Below are 20,197 nucleotides of genomic sequence, written 5' to 3' on the forward strand. Positions count from 1 at the left end.
TTCAGAGCAACTGAATATAGTATACTTAACATTTTCCTGCTAAATAACAATCATATTTGGGACTATCCATCAAACAAAGAGCTAGAGAAATAGGCAAGTTTAATGTGAGCAGAAAGAATCACAAACTTAAGAAGGCAATATTTTTGCCAAATGTGGTGGGGTAAATAACTATTTAAACTGGAAAGACATTTTAGGAGATGATGACACACCAAACACAAAATTTATTTGAGGCATATGGACCTGATTAACATATCACATTAAGGTTCAGCCTGCCAAAATGGCTCGATCTGGAAAAGTTCAATTTTAATGCCTATTTACGGCAATGACATTTGACTCTTACACCTGATGCTTAAGTGCTGTCGGAAAACTGTCTAAAAAAGTACAAAGTGGGGGTGGTGGGCTTATGACATTATGAAATGTTAGATAAAGGAGAGATACAGTTAAAATAAAAATTTTTTTTGTTTATAAGGCCTATTTTGTTTTCTCAAAGAAAGAACTCATAAGCCTGTACTGGACTGAGGTTACAAATTCTCAATAGTCCTGCATACAGAGAAAATCTAACATGTGTGTCTGTGTGACCATACATAATTGTACACAATTTCTTCTTGATCGAACATAACTGCATTGCCTAGCTGATGCTAAATTTTGCCGGTTTAATATCCAAAGATGTTCTTCTTACCCCAATATCAGATTCTTGCCTAAATGTCAGATCTAGGAAAGGAAATTAACCCAAAGCATTATTCTCTATTCCTGAAAGGATGATAGGAAGTCTGTTTAGATTTCAACTACCTTCCACTTTAATTTTTGTTGTTGTTGTAGTTCTAGAATGGAAACAATGCCTCCGCTCCTTTCAAACATATACGGAGGATAAACTATAGTTCTTATCTTAGAAAAAAACACTTTCTAAAAAGTATTACTTTGATTATTTGCTTTTTAAAATAGTATTTGAAGAGAGAGTGCAATACAAGGATAGATACCACTTTTTAAAATTTTTCTAGCTAGGATTAAAAATTATTCTATTTTCTACAGTAGAAAATAATATGCTACAACTAAACTATACTGCAATGCTTAACCATGAGAATAATAATAAAGTAACTGTCAGAAAAACATATAAATCTTAGAAGCATGAAAACAACTCACTTCCTTGTACTAAACATGTTAAGCTTCAGAAAATTTTCTAAGAGTTACTTGGCAGAAAGGTTAGGACCTAAGTGGCATGAATTTTATAAAGAAAGCCTAGAAAAATAAAGAAAGTGATTTTTTCTGCAGGGGTTCGATGTACCCCTGCAGCTGAATACTACTGGCTGAAGGCTGTACCTGGAGCTTGGAGAGTTCTTGCATGGACGGCTGCTCAATCTGTAACTTGTCACCACGTCTCTTTAATTCAATGATTCCTGCATCCAATTCTTTGAGTCCATCTTCAGCCTGTTGTATTGCCTAGGTAAGATCCATGACATTTTATTAAAACTCCCACGAACAATTTCCCCACGGAAGATGTGATTATTGTGCTTCTTTCTGTGTTCCTCCTCTCCACATAAAACATTCTCAATATATACAAAAGGAATTATTTCAATGAAACAAACAAACCAAAAGCCATGTTTACAGACTATATAGAAAAGAGAAGAAGGCCCGTTATTAGTACAGAGCAGTTATCTTACAGATAATGAGGCAGGAGAAAGTCAGGGTAGAGGGCTGGGAGAAGGATGTCTTGCTTAAATAAAAAAGGGAGTTTTTGAAAAGCAACACTTAAAGAAAAAGGAGCATGATTTAGGACATAGTTAATAAAAGGTATTTGCCTGAGGTTTTCTAAGGGACCATGTTCTGCTGCCCTTGAAACGTAGTTGTGAGCATCTTTGGAGAGAGATTCAGCGAGGCAACAAAAAGTATATTACAGCATGGTCAAGGAACCTGTGCTTCTTGTTGTGAAGTGGAAAATCAATCAACAAGTGTTCAAGTGGCAGTTACTGCTAAGCCTTGTCTTCCCAGTGTGAGGTCTGTAGAAGCAGAACAAGATCTCATCCTGTCCTTCAAGGAGCTGATGGTCCGGTTAGGAAGCCAGAGTAAACAGAGAAAAATAAAGCAAGGCTGACTATCAGTAAGTACTAAACTCGATAATGCAACGCATCCCCATTAGTGGAGATTAGAGAAGGGAGACACCAGCCCACAACCCCTGGAGCAGGCATTTGGAAAGAGGGCAACAGAGGTTGCCCCTGAAGGAGGACAAAAACAAGACTCCAGATGGCAGATGAAACACATGTGTCCAGTGTCCTCTTTCCTGAAAACCCCCTACAGCCAGAGTGAGTATTTTGTTTGCTTGTTTTTGGCATATTTTTTCCTCATAAATCTAAAAGGACAAGGGAACAGAAAAAGCAAACAATGCTAACAATATGTTGGGAGCTAGAAGTCAGAAGAATACATGATAATTGGCTTAGGAAATCTGGGGAAGCTGAATTCTAAACCAGTGGAGGATCTCCACCACCCAATTCAGAGCAACAGAAATCTCCAGAACTCTGGGTGAAGTGAGCTGGGGTGCTAAGTAAGGAGGGTTAGTGAAGAGCTGCTTAAAGGACAGTTAACCCACAGATGCCCCTCCTTATTCCATACTGTCCCTTTTTCTTCCCGTGTAAAAGACTGAAAGTTTGTTTTCTGGAGAAGGTCAAACAGACTGAGGGACACTGGACACAGCTGTGAGCTTGAATGCTGGACTGAAAGCAAGGTATGAAATAACTGGATGCTCCCTGAATGCTGAATGTGGGGCCCCTGAGTCTTCTCTTCCTGGAGCAAGAAGGGCTGCAGCCAGGGCTCTAATCTCCAGACAGGAGAGGGAAAAGTATCTGAAAACACCAGTAAGACAGGCCTGACAATTTGACAGAAGGATTCTCTAACAAATAAATGGTCCACAGAGACCATCCTGCAGGAACTCTTGAAATTGTCATGTTCCATCCACACACAGAGTTCCCTTTCAGCTGTTTAGTCCTCCATCCTAAACCTGAATAGATAACAAAAGATTTCAATATGCCTTTTGATGACATGAAAGATGGGGACTAACAGAAGCAAACAAATAAAAGCAAGCTGGAGGAAAACAAATTATACAGGAAAAGTAGAACTTCAAACATTAAAACCATTAATACACCCAGAAAGATATAAACGATAATGTATTCATTAAAAAAAAATAAAAAATACTACAAAAAGGATCATTCAGAGAACCAAAACGAATTCTGGGAAAATTAAATACAAGAGAGCAGAAATGCCAAACTCAGTATAAGGGTCTGGAGTTGAAATTGAGGACGTTTCTAAAAAAGCAGAGCAAAAACACAGAGAAAGGGCTCTTGGTAAGACAATTCAAGGATTGAACCAGAGTAGCTGACAAAAAGGAGTTCTCCAGAAAAGAAGGCAGGTAAAATGGAGGAAAGAAACATATTAAATAAATCACTAGAACATTTTCCAGAACAGAGAGATGAGAGCTGCCAAATCAGAAGAGCCCCTTGAGCTCCCCGCCCAGCGGATAAAAATAGATCCTCCCCAAGGCGTGTAATTGTGAAATTTCAGGACACTGGAAACCTTTGGGAATTAGAATGTCTTTAGATTCCTTAAGACAACACTGGGAGCTAGAAAACAATGGACAAAAAGCCTTGAAACTCCAAAAGAATTCATATTCAACAAATGACCCTGAAGGATGACATAAAAATAGCAAAGTGATCAATAAAGTGTGAACATGGTATAAGAACATTTTCAGACATACATCTGGAAAAATACACTTATCATACACCCTTTCTAAGAAAGGACATGCACTAACCAAACAAGGAAGCAATGCAGTAAAGAGAAAGACTTGGGATTCAGAAGAGAGAAGATCCAACATAGGAAGAAATGAAGGGATTCTCAGGATGGTGGTGAAGGGAGATCCAGGAAGACAACTGTGCACCAGGGTGATGAGGCAAGGGAACTGCTCTGGATTGGTACAGCACGACTCAAGAGACGACTACATTGAGTGAGGTGTGTCTTCCCCATGCCTTCTGCTATTATTGCCTTTTTAATCTAAGTTGGGTAGGCACGGAATCAGCACGTTCATTAGTTGCGTTCCATTTATTCAAAGAAAAAAAACTAACTGGTTATTTCTTCATCTGTGACATTCAGTTACATTGGTCAAAAATTAGTGAAAATGATTGCTTGTGATCATACATATCTTATAATTCATATTAGAAATCCAAAGCAAGTCAGCACTACATTTGCTCCAGTCTTTTCTGGAATCACACATTATACGCCAAGAAAAAAAAAAGTCCCTTCATGTGGAAGATATGACAGAAAATAAAGAGATTTTTAATGGGGGGAAATGAGAAATCTCTTTAAAAAGCAGATGAAATTATGGTCAAGAAAAATGCACAGCCGGATGCAGTGGCTCACACCCATAATCCCAACACTTTGGGAGGCTGAGGCAGGAGAACTGCATGAGCCCAGGAGTACAAGACCAGTCTGGGCAACAAAGTGAGACCCTGTCTCTATATTTTTTTATACACACACACACACACACACACACACACGTATATACATATATATACACACACATATTTTTAAAAATAATTAAATAAAAAGAAAAATGCACACTCACAATTTTGAAAACTATTTTAGATTCCTTAAGACAACACTGGGAGCTAGAACACAATGGAGAAAAAGCCTTGAAACTATTTTGGGAGGTGTTAACACACACACACCCACACACACACATTATATGTCAGATGATTCTCTATAGTCTATCCATAGATTCCTGGGAAGTTCACTGAAATTAAATCAGAAAATTCTATTCAAACACATACTTTTCATAATTACTTAGCTTATGAAACAGGAGATATTCTAACATCCCTCCCATTTCTTCTATGCTCCCCATTTTCATGCCACCATGCCAGTTTTGGTTCTCATTCTTTCTCTTCAGTACAGCTACATGAAGCCTCATGATGGGTCTCCTGTTTCCTGACCCTGTGCTGTCATGTGAACTATCCAGAAGCAAGATCTACAACTGCCATTCATTTTTACCTGCAAACATCCCCTACAACTTTCCATGGCCAGGGATCTCCCAGCTGAGTCTAAACACCCAAAAGTGCACAAGATGATCTACCAGGATGAAACACTACATCTTTCATTTATATTCAACCACATTCATTTTCTATTTTGGTTGCAGCATGTACACAAACAAAAATTGAAAATAAATGTGGCTGAATTTAATTATGATTTATAACATAAATTGCTTATAATTTATAAATAAATAAAAATATATATATATTTATGCTGCGTATTTATTTCCTTTTTTTTTTTTTTAGCTAATGAGGCTTGCAACAAATAAAGTGTACAGGTAACTAGTTTATAGAATAAAGTCCAAAGTCTCACATTCAACAGGCCCTACAAACTGCCTTAAATTTACATATCCAATCTTGTTTGTCCTCAGCCACATTCATTTATCTTAAATTCAGGATTACCTGTGTTTCTCCCTAAGTGCTCAGAAATCTCTAACAATTTGTGCCTTTATTCTTGCTGTCCTCTTTACTGCGATAGCTTTCTTTCCTGTCATTGTGTGTCCAAACTCTCAAGTTCAGTTCAAATTTCCCTCTACAAAGCGTCCCTAATCCTACCCCTGCTGGAGGTCAGAAGGGTCTGAGTATCCACAGTGCTTTGTCAGTACCTGTCCCAGGACAGTTTGACTTTCTGCCCTGTGTCATTGAGGTTCATATCTAATCTCATCATTGGGTGGAAAACTCCTTCAGGTCAGCATCTGCCACGGATACCTTTTCCCAGCTCACATTTCCTAGTTCTGTGCAGATGTAAGTGACAGAGTCAATGTCACCTGGTACGTTATTCAAACCCAGTACTCAAAAACAAAAATACTACAAACAAAAGTGCTACTGTGAGCCATTAATCTTTCATAGAATATTTAAAATTTCACAGTAAGTCATATCTCCTCGATGCATTTTCTCTTCTAGGAAAAGGCAGCTATAAATACCTCTATTTGTTCTGCTACGGGTTGTTCAAATACATTTGCCAGTTTCTGCAGAATGATGTATTTGTTGTCAGCCAGTGATGTAAACAGCACTTTCAGATCATTCTAAGGAGGAAAGCAACAGGAAAACTCAAAATGTATAACAGGGAATTCGAAATACTTGTAAATATAACACAGATTCTAACAAATAATATCGAGGCATAGAAATTTAATTTCCAGGAGAAACAATACTGTGCTATGGGAAGGTAAAAGGAACTGGTAACAATTTGCTTATGTGCTAAAACTGACTCCTGAAGAATCTGTTACCCAAAGTATTTTCTACTTAATACAAATGAAGCTGAACCATACATGTAAAAAGCAATGCTTGTCACTCTAATCTCATTACATCTGAAATAAATGAGCACATTCAAATATTGCAAAGAAATATTATGTTAATGGCTCTTATCTAGGGAAATAACCTGTAGGCGTTATCCTGATTTGGGAAATAATATGATTCTTTTTTTTTTTTTGAGATGGAGTCTCACTCTGTCGCCCAGGCTGGAGTGCAGTGGCGCCATCTCAGCTCACTGCAAGCTCCAGCTCCCGGGTTCATGCCATTCTCCTGCCTCAGCCTCCAAGTAGCTGTAGCTGGGACTACAGGCACCCGCCACCACGCCTGGCTAATTTTTTGCATTTTTTTAGTAGAGACGGGGTTTCACCGTGTTAGCCAGGATGGTCTTGATCTCCTGACCTTGTGATCCACCCACCTTGGCCTCCCAAAGTGCTGGGATTATAGGCGTGAGCCACCACGCCCGGCCTATGATTCCTAAGAATCATGATTTCCACTTTGCTCTCTCCTCTCCTCCTATTACTCTATTAGTTTCTTCTTCTATTTTTGGAGAATTTGCACAAGCTTTTAAAAAGACATTCGGAAGTTTAGAAAATAAATGTTATCCATGATGACCAAAAACATGTGAAGAGACAACACAAAAAGATCTTGTTAGGTATTTTGTTCAAAAATATTACTCATTTAAATGTCCAAATATATTCATATTGAGTTAGATTTGTACAAAAAGGAGACAACTATTAGAATGTTGGTGCTTAATTCCAGAGGAAATAATTAGAAGAATATTTAAATTATAAAAAATTAGGCCAGATGCAGTGGTTCATCTCTGTAATACCAGAATTTTGGGTGCCTGAGGCAGATCACTTGAGGCCAGGAGTTCAAGAGCAGCCTGGGCAACAAAGTGCACCTGGTCTCTACAAAAAGTTTTTTTAAAAAAAATAAGTGGACACAGTGGCATGCCTGTAGTCCTGTTTACTTGGGAGGCTGAAGTGGAAGGATCCCTTGAGTTCAGGAGTTTGAGGTTGCAGTGAGCTACAATCATGCCACTACATGCTAGCCTGGGTGACCTTATCTCAAAAAAACAAAAAATTATTTTTTTTCTCTAAAATATCAACAAATAAGTTCTATTTCATAATAGTCAGCAAACATATATTCATCAGAGGTTGAAGCTCAACTCAGGACCTCTTCACCAGGGCCTGATCACACACATCACCTACATGCAATCATTCTGACTGTCTAATGAGGAGAAGGATAATCGTACCAAGAAAAATATCTATAAGAACACGTGAAGGCTTTATAATGCAAATTCAGGTCTTAAAAGCCAAATAATGGGCGCATTATGCAGTAAAAAATATAAAATTGAAAATATAGTGCTGAACATGAGAACTAGAATAGTTGCCACTAACCAAACTCAAAGCAACCTGCAAGCCTAGTGGCTAACTAAATAGGAAATTATAATAACAGCCCTGGAAAAATACTAGAAATAATAGTTTTACATATGAGTTACTAGGTCTGTATCATTCAACTGTGTTCAGGGTAAGGTCACGTGGGCCACTAAAACCATCACACATTTATCTGTTTTTAAGCCTAGTAAAAGATGTCCTGCATTCATTTGAACAGAAGCCTACATTATCTACATATGTATGTATAATGACATTAGTCCAGTTAATCTAAATGAGTAGCTAAGCATATATAACATAACATGGGTTAGAAATGAAGAGTGCATATATAGATTTTCCATATGCCATTTTTATGCTTTGTTATGTTTTGTTTTGAGACAGAGTCTCACTCTGTCACTCAGGCTGGAGTGCAGCGGTGCGATCTCGGCTCACTGGAACCTCTGCCTTCTGGGTTCAAGCAATTCTCCTGCCTCAGCCTCCCAAGTAGCTGGGACTACAGGCACCCACCACCACGTCTGGCTAATTTTTTGTATTTTTAGTAGATATGGGGTTTCACCATGTTGTCCAGGCTGGTCGCGAACTCCAGAGTTCAGGTGATCCACCCGCCTCGGCCTCCCAAGGTGCTGGGATTACAGGGGTGAGCCACCACGCCCGGCCCATTTGTATGTTTTTAATAGCATATTTTCTCTCTTAACTATGTTCTACTCAGGGTAATAGGAAACACAGAGTTCATATTTCTGGAAGTCAGACTAATTATTGGCAGAGACTAACCAAGAAGATAGTAAAGCAAAGAATATGATTGAGTTTAAAATTACTAAATAAAAATTTTAAGAGATACTAGAAATCACACGGATAATGACATTTTCTTAAAAATAAAAATGCAAAGAATTTAACTATTTTTGTATTATCACACTTGTGATACAACAGGATAATTAAGGTATCCATATATTACAAACATAAAATACATCACTTTTTTTTTCTTATAGTCACTGGAATTATTGGCAGGGCAAAAAAGAGCAGGATTCTAGCCATTGAGAAACAGATTTGTAGAAAGTTACAGGCTTAAAAACCAGTTGTGTCCAGGCACAGTGGTTCACACCTGTAATCCCAGCACATTGGGCAGTAGAGGCAGGCAGATGACCTGAGGTCAGGAGTTTGAGACCAGCCTGGTCAATATACAGTGAAAGCCCATCTCTACTAAAAAATACAAAAATTAGCTGTGGGGGAATGGCGCGCATGCCTGTAGTTCCAGCTACTTGGGAAGCTGAGGCAGAAGAATCGCTTGAACCTGGGAGGCGGAGGTTGCAGTGAGCCAAGATCTCCCCATTGCACTCCAGCCTGGGCAACAAGAGCAAAACTCTGTCTCAAAAATAAATAAATAAATAAATAATAAAATAAATAAAATCAGTTGTGCTGCCTCACTCATTCATTAAAGAATTCTTTACTTCATTTTCCAGTTTTTAAAATAATTTGCAATCCACAATTATATGTTTGAGGAATTCATTTGAGGTTACATCCATCGGTAAAATTTTTAAAAATACAAAATACTTCATAACTGACTTTATCGTGATTCTATATATGTAATGTACATCTACATAACATCTACGCATCCTCTCAAATAGCCTTTTTGGTAGAGAATAATGTTAGCAGTCTGGCAAAAGCTAATCCTCAAAGATTAAATGCAGAATGAAGGCATACCCTTCCAGTAACTGCTGAGGATTGACAGCATACCAGGTGTTTGATGCAAAGTTAAAAAAAAAAAAAAAAGAAAATGGTTTGTGACTTGACCTTTAATTAAGTTAACATTGGAAACTTTCTCTCAACTAAATTGGAACACAAATATTTTGAAATGTCTTTTTGTTCGTGATCTGGCCACCAACAAATAGAAACTTGTTGGCAGAAGAAAAATAGAGAACGTGATTTAAAGAGAATTCCATGATTCTCTTAGATCCTTCAAACAAAACGAGTTCCAGAGCATTCATGCCTAATTCGTATTTTACTGTGATTGGTGATAACTACTAATAAAATGTAAAAGTATGAAAGTACTAAAGATACTAAATGCAATTCACGAAAGATATGGGGAATGAGAGCAAAAGGGACTGCTGAGGTATTCAGGGATTCTGACTTGATCATCTTGGGGGTAGAAACTAACAGGGAAGACTGCTGGAGAGCAGTGCCACTGACTCAGGGACAACACTGAGTTGCTGGTGGTACCATCAACTGTCAAAGGATATTGGATAAAATTTAAGAGACTCTAATGAAGGCCCACATTCTCCATCTTCCCTGAGATCACCCTAATATGATAAAATAAAAAAAAAAATTATTTGAGTAAAATCCTGGCTGTAGTTCTTAATGATTGAGTAACATTGAAGTAATTTAATCTTTCTCTTGGTTTTAGATCCTATATCTCTTATAATACTATCATTAATAACAATAACAACACTTGCTGAGTACTTACTATGTATCAGGCACTGTTCAGAGTATTTGAAACACAACTCAACTCATTTCATCCTCACCACAGTCTATGAGGCAATTAATATGAGTATGATTTGACAGTTGAGGATACCAAGGTTCAGGAAAGTCAAGCTGCTAAAGTTATACAGCAGTAAGTTACAACGCCAGAATTTGAACTCAGACTATTAGCTTCGGAGACTACATGTTTAATTTTTACTGTTCTGACTTTGCAAAATTAATATTAGAACAATGTTTGAAGGATGTTGCAAAGATTAAAGCCAAGGAATATGAGAAAATATTTTGTGAATAAAAAATATGTTTGTGATAGTTTTACTCTGTGGTTTTAAGAATGTAGACTACCGGAAGGCAGTGGTAATTTGTGCCTCTGAATGAATGTCATAAAAATTCCGTGTTTCTTGGTTAATGCTACATTTATTTGACACTTTGTAGTATTTTGGTTTTCTTGCAAATCAAAACTCTACATTAAACTCTTGGCCCTAATGACATGTCTCTATTTTATAAAATCTTTCATGATGGTTAAAAATAATATACAATTAAAACTTATGTATTCCCAAAGGGTGCTTTTTATTAGAAATGAAAAATCAGCACTAAAAGTTTATCAGCAGCTTTTGCATTTGTTCCAGTATATAGTCATAGGAAAAGTTTCCTAAGCATGCATAAGAATTCTAATATGGGGCTAAAAGGCAGTAAGTCTGAGGAGTTAGGATTGGAAAGCAATGTAATGCATTTTAACACAGGTAAAAGTAATTAGACCACATTCACTTTCAAAGACTCTTAGGTACTACAGTCTATGGCCCTTTCTATATTCCAACATTTTCTGCATACACTTTTTTTTTTTTTTTTTGAGACAGAGTCTCGCTCTGTTGCCCAGGCTGGAGTGCAGTGGCCGGATCTCAGCTAACTGCAAGCTCCGCCTCCCAGGTTTACGCCATTCTCCTGCCTCAGCCTCCCGAGTAGCTGGGACTACAGGTGCCCGCCACCTCGCTCGGCTAGATTTTTGTGTTTTTTAGTAGAGACGGGGTTTCACCATGTTAGCCAGGACGGTCTCGATCTCCTGACCTCGTATCCGCCTGTCTCGGTCTCCCAAAGTGCTGGGATTACAGGCTTGAGCCAACGCACCTGGCCTTTTTTTTTTTTTTTTTTTTTGTTGAGATGGAGTCTTGCTCTGTTGCCTACACTGGAGTGCAGTGCCGTGATCTTGGCTCACTGCTACCTCTGCCTCCTGGGTTCAAGCGATGATCCTGCCTCAGCCTCCAAGTAGCTGGGATTACAGGCCTGCACCACCACACCCTGTTAATTTCTGTATTTTAGTAGAGATGAGTTGCAATGCACTATGTTGGCCAAGCTGGTCTCAAACTCCTGACCCCAAATGATTTGCCTGCCTTGGCCTCCCAAAGTGCTGGGATCATGGGCATGAGCCACCATACCCGGCCATTTTCTGCATATTCTTTCCCAGTGTGTTTAAGCTCCAGTATTAGCAACTAAAAATTATAATCATAAAGAGCCATAAATTTGACTTTTATTGATTGAATTTATAATTCTATTCCGTCCTTAGTTTGAAGTGGGTGGTTTTCTCAACCTTCCATTTCTAGGAGCAAAAAATCTTTAGTTTCTAATCCTTTAATTCAACCCCCTTCATTTTCTACAAAGCTCTCGTTCTTCATTATACATTTAAAAAAACAACAACCAGGTACGTAACACAGACTCATGACTGACTATTATTGAATACCTAAAGAATGGTCAACTATCCTTTGATAATGTCTTACTTACCTGGAAATTTAGTATTTGCTGAAGTCTTTCTTTCATCTGATGACATCGTTGATTCACTACTGAGTCTAGCAAGGATAACCTGCCCAAAAGACAACCCAAAGTATCTTCAATAACATCTCGATTATCACCATTCTCTGGAAAAGCTTGCGAAAACAAGTTTTTGTTCTTATCCATTTCTTCAGACATTTCCTTAATGTCTTTGGCAAGAATCTAGAGGTGATAAAAGGGCATTTTTCAGTGTTTAGACACATGAATTGATATGCAAATCAAGTTATTTTCTCATAGAAAGTCAACTAAATCTCTCTGGTTGCTTAGTAATAATTAGACCTAAGACAACTGGAACCTCTTTCAAATACTTCTATACATTTCAGGCAAGTTGCTCTCAGGGACTTTACCTCATTCACTAGTAATAATGAGCACTGTAAAGTGCTATTTAGGAATTTGGTACTTTTTTTAAGCATGTGTTTCATATTTGGAAGATATGTGATACATAATAGTGTTTCTACAGAGTTTCCCATTTTTCCCTCTTACATACACAAGACAAAGAATGAAAATGCAAACTAGAAATATTCTGCATTCAAGCAATGATGTTCTGCATTATTAGAATTGTTTTATGTTTGACTTTCTTTATATATAAAATTAATTATCCCATCAAAACGTCAAGTGCTTTGTAACATTATACACACACAGGCAGAAACTACTAAACTTACCTCTTGGTTGAAGAGACAAGTTTCTGTTTCTTCTGGTAAAAGTGCTGTGGCAACAAATAAACGTTCTTCAACATCATCCAACCAAGTAGAGGTGGCTGAGACCCCATCATATAACTTCTGCTCCAAGTGTATACTCTGCCTCTTTGTCCCTCCACTCTGGGAAACACACAACAGGGTCAAATAATCAATTTCAGTTTTTGAAAATCCGGGAAAAATATCAGGATGGGGCCAGGCACGGTGCTCACACCTGTAACCTGAGCACTTTGGTAGCCCAAGGGAGACAGATCACTTGAGGTCAGGAGTTCAAGACTGGCCTGGCCAATATGGTGAAACTCCATATGTACTAAAAAATACAAAAATTAGCCAGGCAAGGTGGCATGTGCCTGTAATCCCAGCTTCTTAGGAGGCTAAAACATGAGAATCGCTTGAACCCAGGAGGTGGAGGTTATAGTGAGCCAAGATTGTGCCACTGCACTCCAGCCTGCGTGACCGTACAAGACTGTCTGAAAAAATAAAATAAAATAAAATATAAAAGAAGAAACAGGATGGGCCTCCAGGGTCCAGTGACTCTTTGTTTCAGCACTCATCCCCAGGGTTGGGTCTCAATTCATGCTCAGGGGTGGATGGAACAGCCTCACAGAGGCCACGCAAATCAATACAAGCAAAACACGGCTCTTATAAACCAAGCCAAACACACTGATAACCACAGCCTTACCTGGGATGAAACCTCCTCGAAGGCCTGGTTCAGTCCATCCAGCAAAGACGTAACTGCAGATTTATCTTGGATCGGCACGTCCCCTTTGTACAGCGGCACACCAGACAAGAGTCGATTTGGCCTGCTATAAAGCTGTAGGCAAACAAAGGCAGCTTGTTGAAGAGCATATGCATTATGTCCCAGTTTTCTCATTTGGAAATGCACACTGAAATAGATGCTGGAAAAACTGTCCGTAACAAAATTTCTTCTAATAACTTCTACAACATACCGTTTCCACTGAACACGGTGGCTAGATGCATCAATGGCAATGTTTCCATGGATGGATTTTTTTTTTTTTTTTAAGCAGTGGAAAAAAAATGCCTGAGAGATAGGAAGAATAAGTTCTGGTGTTCTATTATACAGGAGGTCAAACATAGTTAACAATAACATATTGTATATCTCAATAGCTAGAAGAGAGGATTTTGAATCTCCCTACCACAAAGTGATAGATGTTTGAGATGATGAGTCTGCTAATTACCATGACTTGATCATTACACACTATATACATGTATCTAAACATCACACTGTACACCAGAAATATGTACAAATAAAATAAAGCAGGCCACCCACGATGGCTCATGCCTGTAATCACAGCACTCTGGGAGGCTGAGGTGGGCAGATCATTTGAGGCCAGGAGTTCAAGACCAGCCTGGCCAACATGGCGAAACCCTGTCTCTACTAAAAATACAAAAATTAGCCAGTTGTGGTGGCACACACCTACAATCCCAGCAATTCAGGTGACTGAGGCACGAGAATCGCTTGAACCCAGAGGCAGAAATTGCAGTGAGCTGAGATCACACCACTGCACTCCAGCCTGGGCAACAGAGCAAGACCCTGTTTCAAAACAAACAAAAGGTGACATTATAAAAAAGAAAATTAAATTAAAAGGTGGCTTGCAAATTTTATGAAACAAACAACATTAAGGCACAAATAAATTAGAAACAGAAAGGATGAGAACAGACATTGCTGAAAATGGAATCACTGGCATAGAGAAAAAACTTGCAATAATCAGATGAAAAGCAAATCCGAATTTTAAAAAACAGAGATCAGTACAACTAAAAAGAAGTCAATAGGTATAGAAAAAAGATGATCTAACACAAGGATAATTGATGTCCCTGAAGCAGAGATATAATAAATACAGCATAAAATACATCTCATACCAAAAAATTCCCTACAATTAATAAAAAAGCAAACCTTGATTCTTAAATATAAAAAAGTACATTGTGTCACAGGAAAAATATGATTGGAGAACACTCAATATCAGACATAGCCTAGATAAGCTGTTGAAACTTAAAAAAAAAACTAAATAATTCTCCTGGCATCCATACAGAGAACAACAACAAAAAAATAAATAAGGGAAAAAATCGTAGACTGATGTTAGATTTTTCTAAAGCTTCATTCAATGCCAGAAGACAAAAACAAATATAGATACAAATTCTGAAGGGATAAAAGTATGACAGAAAAATGCCCATCAAATATAGAGACAACTGGCTGATACTCCCAAATATGATAGAACCTGAGTTTTCTTGAAAAAAATTACTTGACAATGGAATTAATCCCTGAGAGCTGGATCAAAATAAAAAATTTAGGAATTAAAAAGATATGCTAAAAGGATTGGTTATGAGCACTAAGGAATTTAAAGATTAAATTGATTTACAGTATATGGGAATTGTTAATTGCTCTTTTTCATTTTCATCTTTGCACTTGGATGCATTATGTGAATTATTATAATGAATATATGTAATTTTTCAAAATAATAGAGTAATTTTTCTTAAAATTGACTAAATAAGAAAGTTATTAGCAATCATAAAAAAATCTTACCACAGCTTTCCTCTCAACTTTTCTTCTTGGTTTTAGCAACACCTATAGTGAAATAATCCATCCTAAATACAAGACCTAGGCTGATCTCTTTGCTTTCATTATTAGCTCTATTTCCCCTAAACTCTTTTATGTGTACATATGGCTTCCCAATAAAGGCAATGATAGGGTGTAGCATTCAAACTTTTGATCATGTTTTCAATCACTCAGTCCCCTTTTTTTTTGAGATAGAGTCTTGCTCTGTCACCCAGGCTAGAGTGCAGTGGTACGATCTCAGCACACTGCAACTTCTGCCTCCTGGGTTCAAGTGATTTTCCTGTCTCAGCCTCCCAAATAGCTGGGATTACAGGTGTGCACCACCATGTGCAGCTAATTTTTGTATTTTTAGTAGAGACAGGGTTTCCCCATGTTGGCCAGGCCGGTCTTGAGCTCCTGACCTCATGCGATCTGCCCGCCTCAGCCTCCCAAAGTGTTGGGAATACATGTATGAACCACTGTACCTGGCCATCAGTCTCTTTTGACTTTTCAAAATACCTCTTCACCTTTCAGGCTGACTACTCATGATCCTGTAAATATGCCAAGCCCATTCCCCATTGCAGCTGGGATATCCACCACCCAGCATCCCCTTAAAATCTGCTACTTTAATTTCCATACCTATCATAGCAACTTTTGACTATTTTTTCTTAACCTTTGTTTCCTTTAAATTCCTGCTCATGGATCCTGTCATAGTTGCCTAATTTTTCTTAGAAATGTATGTGCTATTTCCCTATTTGGGTTATAGGTTCCCAGAAGCAGGAGCTGTATTTCACCCTGAAGCCAAGAAGGTTGTTGTGCATGGAAGCACTAAATACATTGGAAGTAAACAGATTAAGAAAAATTGCTCTAAGAGATTAGTGCCCTTTGACCTAGAGAACTTTAGGCCAAAATGTACCTGTTTTTACATAGGAAAGTAGTAAGTATTTCTAGGGTACAAAATTGCCATTAAGGTAGTATGAAAGAGGAGGGACTTAGGTAACAGAGAGATTGGCCTCCTGATTCCAGATTCACTTCTTCTTAATCCCAAGACCCTCAGAAATTATCCAACCTCTCTAAGCCTCAGTTTCCAGGTCTACAACGTAGAGATAATATTGGCCTCACCACAACATTGTTAGCTATGTTAACACCTAGAACTTAAAACGTGTTCATTATATGATCACTCCCTTTCTGCCTGGAAACTGACAGCTAAATTGCTTCTTCCCTTCCTTTTCCTTCACCTTTTCACACCACAGAGAGGAAAACAACCTGTGAGGCACTTTGTGCAAATGACCAATGATTGCTGAAACAAAGCACTCAAATGCAAAAATGTCATTAAAAAAGAGCATTCAATGCTTTTATTTCTAATCCAAAGGCAAGGGAGATACAACGTGAATCTAAACTTGAACAGTCCAGGTATTGTGGAATGTCAGTGGCAGCAGGGCAAGGTTTGTTCAGTAAGCCCAGCATGGAGGACGCTGGAGTGTTGGCTCCGACTGAGAGCAAAAGCAGCTCTTGAAGATCAAAGAGGGTAATGGATGAGACCTCCAGGAGGTCTGTAGATGCCCAGTGAATCACACAGGTGCTTTATGAATGGAGAATAGTAAGCAAGCACAGAATCTAGACAATATCATAGATTTCTCTAACTTAAGATAGTCAGAAAAGACTGCAGTCCCTGATTCAGAACTATACATACCTCTCCTATTCAAAGGATACTCGAACATGAAGGGAGAGCTAGCAGTCAAGTCCAGGAGATCCATATCAGGAAAAAGGAATTTGAGCTACGAGTCTGGGGAACATTTTAGCAGGGATTTGAGGAAGGATGAATTAAAACACAGGGAGGAGGTCCACACAAAAAGTATAGGGCACCATTTGCCAGGGTGGATATGATTCTGGGACAACTGCTTCCGGGAATACAGTGCTTTCAGTTTCCCAGGGCAGAGCTGGTGACTATTTCCGCAGACAGAGGTAAAGAAGCCTCCTGGCCAGAGAGGGAAAGTGAGGGGGCAGAGAGTTCACAAAGCATCTGCTTTTATAAAAACAGAAGAGAAAGCATGGCTCTGGAGAGACGTATGCACGGCTACCCACAGATGACAGGACACCTCATGACCTTCAGAAACCACCAATCCCCAACCTTTTTGGCACCAGGGATTGGTTTCTTGGGGGCGGGAGTGACGGTTTCAGGATGAAACTGTTCCACCTCAGATCATCAGGCATTAAATTAGCATTAGAAGCGTGAAACCTAGATCCCTCGCATGCGCAGTTCACAATAGGGTTCACATTCCTACGAGAATCTAGTGCTGCCACTGATCTAACCAGGAGGCAGAGCTCAGGCAGTAACGCTCACCTGCCCACCGCTCACCTCTTGCTGAGAGGTCCAGTTCCTCACAGGCCACGGACCCGTACCTGTCTGCAGCCTGGGAGTTGCGCAGCCCTGCTTTAGACCGTCTCCTTCCACTTAACTCTGGCAGATTGCGCCTGCTTTCTAATGCCTACTTTGTCAGCTTCAGCCTTTCTCTCCTCCAGTTCACTGCAGTTATTGACACCCTTTGCTTCCAGTTCAGCCTCTCCCAGCCCCTAAGCTAGTTCTGGCCAGAGCCGAGAGAACAGCAGCTTCCTCAGACCAACAGGAAAGGTTTTAGAATTTACTCCGATAATACTGCTGACTTGGAATGAGCCTAGATGGACGCTGCTGGCCCAGGACAAGGGACTAGTCTTGTATCTGAAGAATTCCTCTGGGCCACAGCTGTGGTAGGCATCCCAGGCTGGCTTGTGTTCCTGACTCCCTCATTTGCCCTCTAACTTTCTAATTCCTCTGACTTCCAGTTGTTCCCTGGCTTCTGCTTAGAGTGAAGTAATAGCCATTACCTGGAACCATCTGTTGCTGTCTTCAGTTCCCTTGGATTTGGCATGCCTGGTGGAACCAAGCCCGACATCACACAGTATCTCTCCCACGAACCAGCCTCGCAGATGGGTCCGTAACTATTCCAGCTGACCACTGGCTTCACTTCCCTACCCTAGACCCACTAACGTCCCAATATGTTTCTCATTAAGATCTCTTGAAATTATTAAATACTGGAAGTGGCAATGGAAAATAAGATGGCCTCACAATTGCATTCCAGATTTGTGGAAATCCTTCTGTCCTAGAGGTGCATATCCTTGATTTCCACCCTACTTTTTCAAGTTTGCAAAACACACACAAAAAGAGGGCACTTAAAATGTAAGGGTTTAGGCTAATACGGAATCAGATATTAATCATCTTTGAGGAAAAATATTGTCTAGAAATCAAATTTTCACATATAAATATATAATTATGAAGGGAAATGTGAAATAGACTTGTTAAGAAAAATGTAGAGTGAAAAACTGGCTTCATGTCTTAGTTTGAAATTGATCATGAAAATTAAGATGATTGCACAGTTATAATCCCTCAGCATAAACTCTACATCTTTTATATTAGTTAATATATAATGTAAAATATTTGATACCACTTGCTCTTGTTCCTGTTCCAGAACATTCTGTAGTAGTTTCTGCTTGGTACTAAATTCTTGATGTAAGCTTTCCCATTTCATTCTCATCTGGTCTTCAGCGGATGATTTCTCCCCTTCCATCCCCAACTCCTGGGATAACACATCAGGTTTTTCGCTATTAGAAGAATAAATAATCTAAGTTTACAATGTGCACAAAAAAGTGATAAGATAGGTAACTTATTGTGTGTACCAGACCTGCTTCCTCAAATGAAATAAGATTACCTTGGTTATTAGCTTATGCTTTAAAAATAACGAAAATGTTTAGGCCAATCACAAAGCAACTATATTCCTACTCATTGATAAACTGAACCATGTGCAGAAGTGATACTTAAAAATGCATTGAATAAAAATAATTGTAACATTTGTAATAAAAAATTGTAGCATGATTACAGACTAGTATCCTTTGGCAAATAGCAGAAAAGTTAGTTCAAAACCTTAAAAATGTGTTTGTCTAGGGAGGGTTGCTATTATGAGTTCAGAGAAAATATAGGACACAGGAGGGCGGTGCAGGACACAGGAGGGTAGAAGAGGACACGGAGAGATAGTACAGGGCCTGGGAAGGTAGTACAGGACATTGGAAGGATTGTACGGGACCTGGGAAGGTAGTACAGGGCACGGAGGAATAGTGCAGGGCCTGGAAAGGTAGTATGGGACACGGAGAGATAGTACAGGGCCTGGGAAGGTAGTACAGGACACGGAGGGATACTACAGGGCCTGGGAAGGTAGTACAGGACACGGAGAGATACTACAGGGCCTGGGAAGGTAGTACAGGACACGGAGGGATAGTACAGGACCTGGGAAGGTAGTACAGGACATGGAGGGATAGTACAGGATCTGGGAAGGTAGTACAGCACACGGAGGAATAGTACAGGGCCTGGGAAGGTAGTACAGGACACGGAGAGATAGTACAGGGCCTGGGAAGGTAGTACAGGACATGGAGGGATAGTACAGAGCCTGGGAAGGTAGTACAGGACATGGAGGGATAGTACTGGGCCTGGGAAGGTAGTACAGGACACGGAGAGATAGTGCAGGGCCTGGGAAGGTAGTACAGGACATGGAGAGATAGTACTGGGCCTGGGAAGGTAGTACAGGGCACAGAGGAATAGTGCAGGGCCTGGGAAGGTAGTACAGGACATTGGAAGGATTATACAGGACCTGGGAAGGTAGTACAGGACACGGAGAGATAGTACAGGGCCTGGGAAGGTAGTACAGGACATGGAGAGATAGTACTGGGCCTGGGAAGGTAGTACAGGGCACGGAGGAATAGTGCAGGGCCTGGGCCAGATGGTACAGGGCCTGGGAAGGTAGTACAGGACATTGGAAGGATTGTACAGGACCTGGGAAGGTAGTACAGGACATGGAGGGATAGTACTGGGCCTGGGAAGGTAGTACAGGACATGGAGGGATAGTACAGAGCCTG

The 20,197-nt window shown here is 39.5% G+C and overlaps 1 protein-coding gene across 13 annotated transcripts in view; it reads right to left on the reverse strand.

The window, feature by feature from the left end:
- Window positions 1-20,197, reverse strand: part of SYNE1 (spectrin repeat containing nuclear envelope protein 1) — a 529,762-nt gene that overhangs the window by 123,656 nt on the left and 385,909 nt on the right. For all 13 annotated transcript variants that reach the window (XM_028847246.2, XM_077999556.1, XM_077999555.1 and 10 more), the window contains 6 exons: window positions 18,736-18,892; window positions 13,382-13,513; window positions 12,667-12,822; window positions 11,957-12,166; window positions 5,990-6,091; window positions 1,318-1,437 (listed from right to left, as the gene is read on the reverse strand). In XM_028847246.2, coding sequence (XP_028703079.2) covers window positions 1,318-1,437; window positions 5,990-6,091; window positions 11,957-12,166; window positions 12,667-12,822; window positions 13,382-13,513; window positions 18,736-18,892 — 877 coding nt within the window. The remainder of the gene's footprint in view (window positions 1-1,317; window positions 1,438-5,989; window positions 6,092-11,956; window positions 12,167-12,666; window positions 12,823-13,381; window positions 13,514-18,735; window positions 18,893-20,197) is intronic.

This window comes from Macaca mulatta, chromosome 4 (assembly GCF_049350105.2).
Source record: "Macaca mulatta isolate MMU2019108-1 chromosome 4, T2T-MMU8v2.0, whole genome shotgun sequence".
NCBI classification, from domain to species: domain Eukaryota; kingdom Metazoa; phylum Chordata; class Mammalia; order Primates; family Cercopithecidae; genus Macaca; species Macaca mulatta.